Genomic DNA, 5,178 nt, shown 5'->3' on the forward strand with positions numbered 1-5,178 from the left:
CAATACTTTTATATGCAAAATATCAGGTTTTTTTATTAAGTCTTAAAGTTTGTTAAGCAATGTTTTTCTCATGCCTTGTTTTGTTTGTGCATGTTACCTATGCAACGTGCAAAGTAATTTTCATTTTAAAATTGAAAATACTTTTATGCATCAGAAAGTTTTCAAATTTCACATGCAAAATCTTTATAATGTCCAGACAGTTATCAAATATTTCTTAAGAAAAAAACTTTATATTTTATCTGTTATTTTACTAATGAATCTCTGTACGGGTTTGGTAGATTTTACCAGTCTTGTAACCACCATAAAAATTAGGAAATAAATATAAATTATGCCTCTTTCATTCTAGAATGACAACAAATTATAACACAAAAACAGAAATGTTTAGATGAAATAGCTTAAATCTCATAACATTATATATTTATATATATTTATTATTTTTATTATATTGACCTTTCAGCCATGCCTGGCTAACAATACAGAATTTACAATGGTATGGTAAACGTGCTCTCATGTTACTGTATCCAATAATATAAAACTGACCTTTAGTCTTTACAAAGTGACCTGTCATGGCTGTGTTTCAGTAGACTAGTATTTTGTAAAATAGTCACATTTCAATTATTATACATTATATATGTATATACATTATTTAGAAATAATTTATTTATTACTATTTAGAAATAAGTTCTTAAACTTATTTTTCTTACAAAATAGAACAGTAAATAAAGAAGTAAAGCAAACAATTATATCTTCTAGTTACGAACTTTGTACTCGGTTGCTGCTTGACATAGGTTGCTAAGCCTTTTAAAATTTTGTACGTGGAAGATATGAAACAAAATAATTTTTTTTAGGTTTTATGTATCCAGTTGAATAACCAAAAAATCATAAGTTACTATATTGATATCATAGAATTGCACTATATTTTATCAAGCTTAGCAACTAAGCTGTATTTGGGTCTAAAAAATATGAAATTTCAAGCAGACTAAAGACACAACTTACCTCCTTGAAATCTTGGTTCAAAAGAATGAGATGGCATCCTAACACATGAAAAGGGCTGAGAAAGTCACTGGGGGGGACATTCTGAGCTTTTGATTGGTTATTCACATGTCATATATTGAAGTAAGTGTATATAAGGGACTGTTTCCAAAAATGGAAAGAGGTGAGTGAGTCCACTGTGTTTGATTCAGTAAATGAGTAATATCTCAGGAAATAGAAAATATATGAGGTTCTTATTTTATATTCTAGCTTGTCAATATCGGTAATTTGAGTTCCATTCATACGAAACTATAAACTTAGTATTTTGACATCACAAACATCTAATTTGAATCAGTGCTGCATTCAACATACTACATTACACCCAGAAATCAATGTTTAACTGTTTTTTTAATATTTACTTTTAAATCAAGAAATGAAATAATGTATAATACTAAAATTTGAATTATAATCTACAGTTTGATACCAAACTTATTGTCATAAATTCATGAAATAGTAGTTCACTAAAATTTTGAATGCGAGTCAACAAACGCGATGACATGGCCTTTGACCTGTGACCCATCTGAAGAGGGTTATAATTATTAGATTTTTAGCTAGCCCTGTTTTTGTGAAAATACAGTTATTACTTCCCTATATTTAAACTAAAACATTGTTTTGAAAAAAAGTGATTAACTGCTATATGTGCAGAATGTTTTACATATTGTTTGATTCATTCAGTTGGATATTAAACATTTTATTGCTATGTTGTGTATAAATCTGTGTTTACCACCAGAAAACTGAAGCAAAATATGCATGCTTTTATTGTACATACTCATAGGAAGTCAATCTTCACAAAATTATTACAATTGTTCATAAACTGTAACATTAATAACACCAAGGTAAATAACAATTTGATTAAAGTTTTATAATTATTCTCTTTGTAAATTAAAAGTGAAATTTTGTGAAAAAATAAGCAATTGGAATGTATGCTCTTCAGGATATTAGTAGTCATTTGAAGCCAGACATAAAAGTAGAAAAAATAAAGCTTTTAGGCAAGCTTCACAATAATTTTTATGAAGTTTCGTATGATAGTTAATATCTAGGTAATGTGGATTGTGCATTTTTATAGTGTAAACTCACAAATATGCTTAAATTATTGTGAAAATAGATATTATTTTGAAGAGTTTAGGATTGATGGTTAAGTTTAATGAGAGTGGAGCAAGCAATAAAACATGAAGAGTAAGAAGATTAACAATTAAACACCCTAATGAAACTGGAACAACCCATGAACAAGTTAAAACAGTAAGAATTAATCTACAAAATACCATGTTTGTGTGGAAATGCATATATTGGAGAAATAAGATGAATCATAAAACAAAGACAAAAAGTACATGAGACTAACACATTAGGGAATGTCAGTATTGGCAGAATATAATTACAAAACAATTCTTATCATAAACTGGGATCGACATCAAAATCTGGACATGTCTCACTAATCCCCAATGGCACTTCAGGAAAAATAAAAAAAATCCTTTTAACTCGATTTACACCAATCTACACTTCATCAAGACCATGGCTTTGACTTCAGCAACTTCTGGACAGCCTCTCTTTCACTAATTAAACTACACAGATTAAATTATGACATCATGCATCACACTCCCAGATATACCTAATCACACAGAAAAACAAGTACACTGAAAGGAACCCTATCACAGGGCCATGCTAACCAACAAAAATACAAAGTTAACAACTTTGACATTCCACCTGAACAAGGCTTAAGTATAGAAGCCAAGACATTGTACCTATATAGGAACAGGTAGGAGTAGTACATTAAAGCAAAACCCTTAATAAAAGAAATAGTTTCAAACTATTTTGACTAATTACAAATGGTAAAACAGTTTTTTTGCTTTGTATGAAATAAATATCACAATATGAACTTGTTTTAATGGCTTATAAAAATAGTTACTGGCACATCATAATATCAACAAAAATTACAAGTCTTTTGTACTGTTGGATATAGTTTTATTTTGATTTTTTTAAGATTTTATTTTAAAATGAATTTAATTTCTATTTCTGTAAGTATGTAATTTTTTCCAGATCAGTACTTTTAACAAGTATCTAAATAAATCTGTTTTTTGGAAGTGTTTTTGTTGGCACAGAATTTAGTTATATCTGTAAAATATATCAAAATTGTAGTGTAAATGTCTTTATAATAAAAGAGGGAAAAAATATCTTAAAAAAATGTTTTGAAGGGTTTTTTGTACTAAACTTAAAGCATTTGTTTTCTTTTTCATAATTTTGTTTAATTTAATACTATATTTTTGTTGTTTCAGGACTGCTGCTATTATTGTTTATGACTTGTCAAGGTAAGATTGAGAGTTTTTGTTAGTATGTTACTTGTAGCTTTAAAATTGTTGAAAATCGGCACTAAAATGTTTTTTTAATGTACGTAATTCATCTCTAGGAAAATACCTGGTCTTAGCATGGGAGTTACACATACTAATGAGATTAGAATACATCTAATCACTTGCATAATATTGCCCTGATAGTCACTAGTTAATCCTTATTGGCTTTTTTGTTACATAGAATATTTATGAAGATTGCATTAGCAGATGTTTTATTTGTTGTGTAATTTTGGAAACTTGTTAAATAATTATTGTGTATTTCTTAGAGGTCAAAGATTTATGTTGCACTATTCACTTAAAATTCTAAAATACATATTTCTGTTTAAATTAAATAATGTAATGTCAGTTTGTGCCTAATTTAGGCCATTCACATTATTATTAACTTATTTGGCCTCTGGTGGACCAGCAGTAATTTTACAGATTTACAATATTAAAATTCAGATTTCAATTCTCCACAGTGGATAGTGTGCAAATAATCCATTCTGTAGCTCTGCATTAAAAACACACATACATTAAATTATTTTATTCATACTTGAGCTGGGCATAGCTCAATAGCTAGTATGCCAGGCTGTGGATTATAGGAAAGGGGCCCAAAATGTGATGCCATTGAACGTGTTTCACGTTTTCAGATGTGGGTGCATTATAAAAGTCAGTCCCATTACTCAGTTCTAAGAGATGAGGAAAGCTCTTGTGCAGTAGATATTGCTGACTGACTCTTTCCTCTTTTGTTAGTACATGTAGTTCAAAATTAAAGATAGCATTACCTGAATTCTAGGGGTCTCTGATCTAACTACTTAACTCTTGCACGTGAGGTTGAATATTCCAATTTTTTGTAGTTTTCTCTTTTCTTGCTTCAATTTCAGCTCATCATTAAACAAAATTAATTTTTGTACTCCTCTAATGTACTTTGAGACTTTTTCAGTAACATAAATTTCATTGCTTACTCTGAGAATGGTGTTTTCAGATACAACATATTTAATTCTATCTGAGCCAAAATCTGGTAGGTGCTAAATATTAACCTTGGATGTGATGATTATAGTTATTAAAAATCTGTCACCGTTAAATATAACATGACGAATTTATAAGGTTGCATATAAAATATGAAGTTTACTGGTTACTGATATTTTTTGCTTGTATTGTGATATAATTGTAATGAGAGTAGTTTTAAGTATAGGTTTTGTTTTATTTTGAAGTTATTCTATTTCTTACAACCAAATACAAAATAAAAGTACCTCATGTTTGTAATGGCTATAAAAATGCAATTTGAATAATACTTTTTTATACTAGATTATTGTAATTGAATTATTTTATTTTATACTAGACCACTGTGACCTGTTGGGTCAACCACTGTTCAGAGTTTATGAAGAATTCAAGCTAATTTCAATATTGCACCAAAATGAAGGTTTATTTTGAGATAATTTAATTAAATATTTCAATCCATTTGTGTTATTCATAATTCAAGAAAAGATATTTGGTTGTTGATCGGGAGTAAAAAGAAAGACAATTTCATTTTTCAAAAAAGTGAAGTGATAAGTTTTGTAAAGAGCGCGAAACGGTAGTGTGAATGATTTTTCGACTGAGAAAATAAGCCAACAAACAAACAATCTCAGAGTTTTAGTATATAGATTGATTCTTGAAGATCTTGTTTTTGTCATCTTACACCTTTTAATGAAGGTGGGAACATTGACAGGGAAATAATATAATAGCGAGAGGTTTTTGTTTATAAAATTTTGTTGTGGTTCTCAACTTAATTTTTATTTTATTACCTCGTCTCCATAGTTACAATTTGCAAATAGTCAATAAT

At 28.7% G+C, this 5,178-nt stretch overlaps 1 protein-coding gene across 1 annotated transcript in view; it reads left to right on the plus strand.

The window, feature by feature from the left end:
• Positions 1–5,178, plus strand: part of LOC106457157 (ras-related protein Rab-32B-like) — a 37,515-nt gene that overhangs the window by 23,258 nt on the left and 9,079 nt on the right. Inside the window, exon 6 of the mRNA XM_013916544.2 lies at positions 3,303–3,335. Coding sequence (XP_013771998.2) covers positions 3,303–3,335 — 33 coding nt within the window. The remainder of the gene's footprint in view (positions 1–3,302; positions 3,336–5,178) is intronic.

Source organism: Limulus polyphemus, unplaced genomic scaffold, assembly GCF_000517525.1.
Source record: "Limulus polyphemus unplaced genomic scaffold, Limulus_polyphemus-2.1.2 Scaffold298, whole genome shotgun sequence".
In the NCBI taxonomy this organism is placed as follows: Eukaryota; Metazoa; Arthropoda; class Merostomata; order Xiphosura; family Limulidae; genus Limulus; species Limulus polyphemus.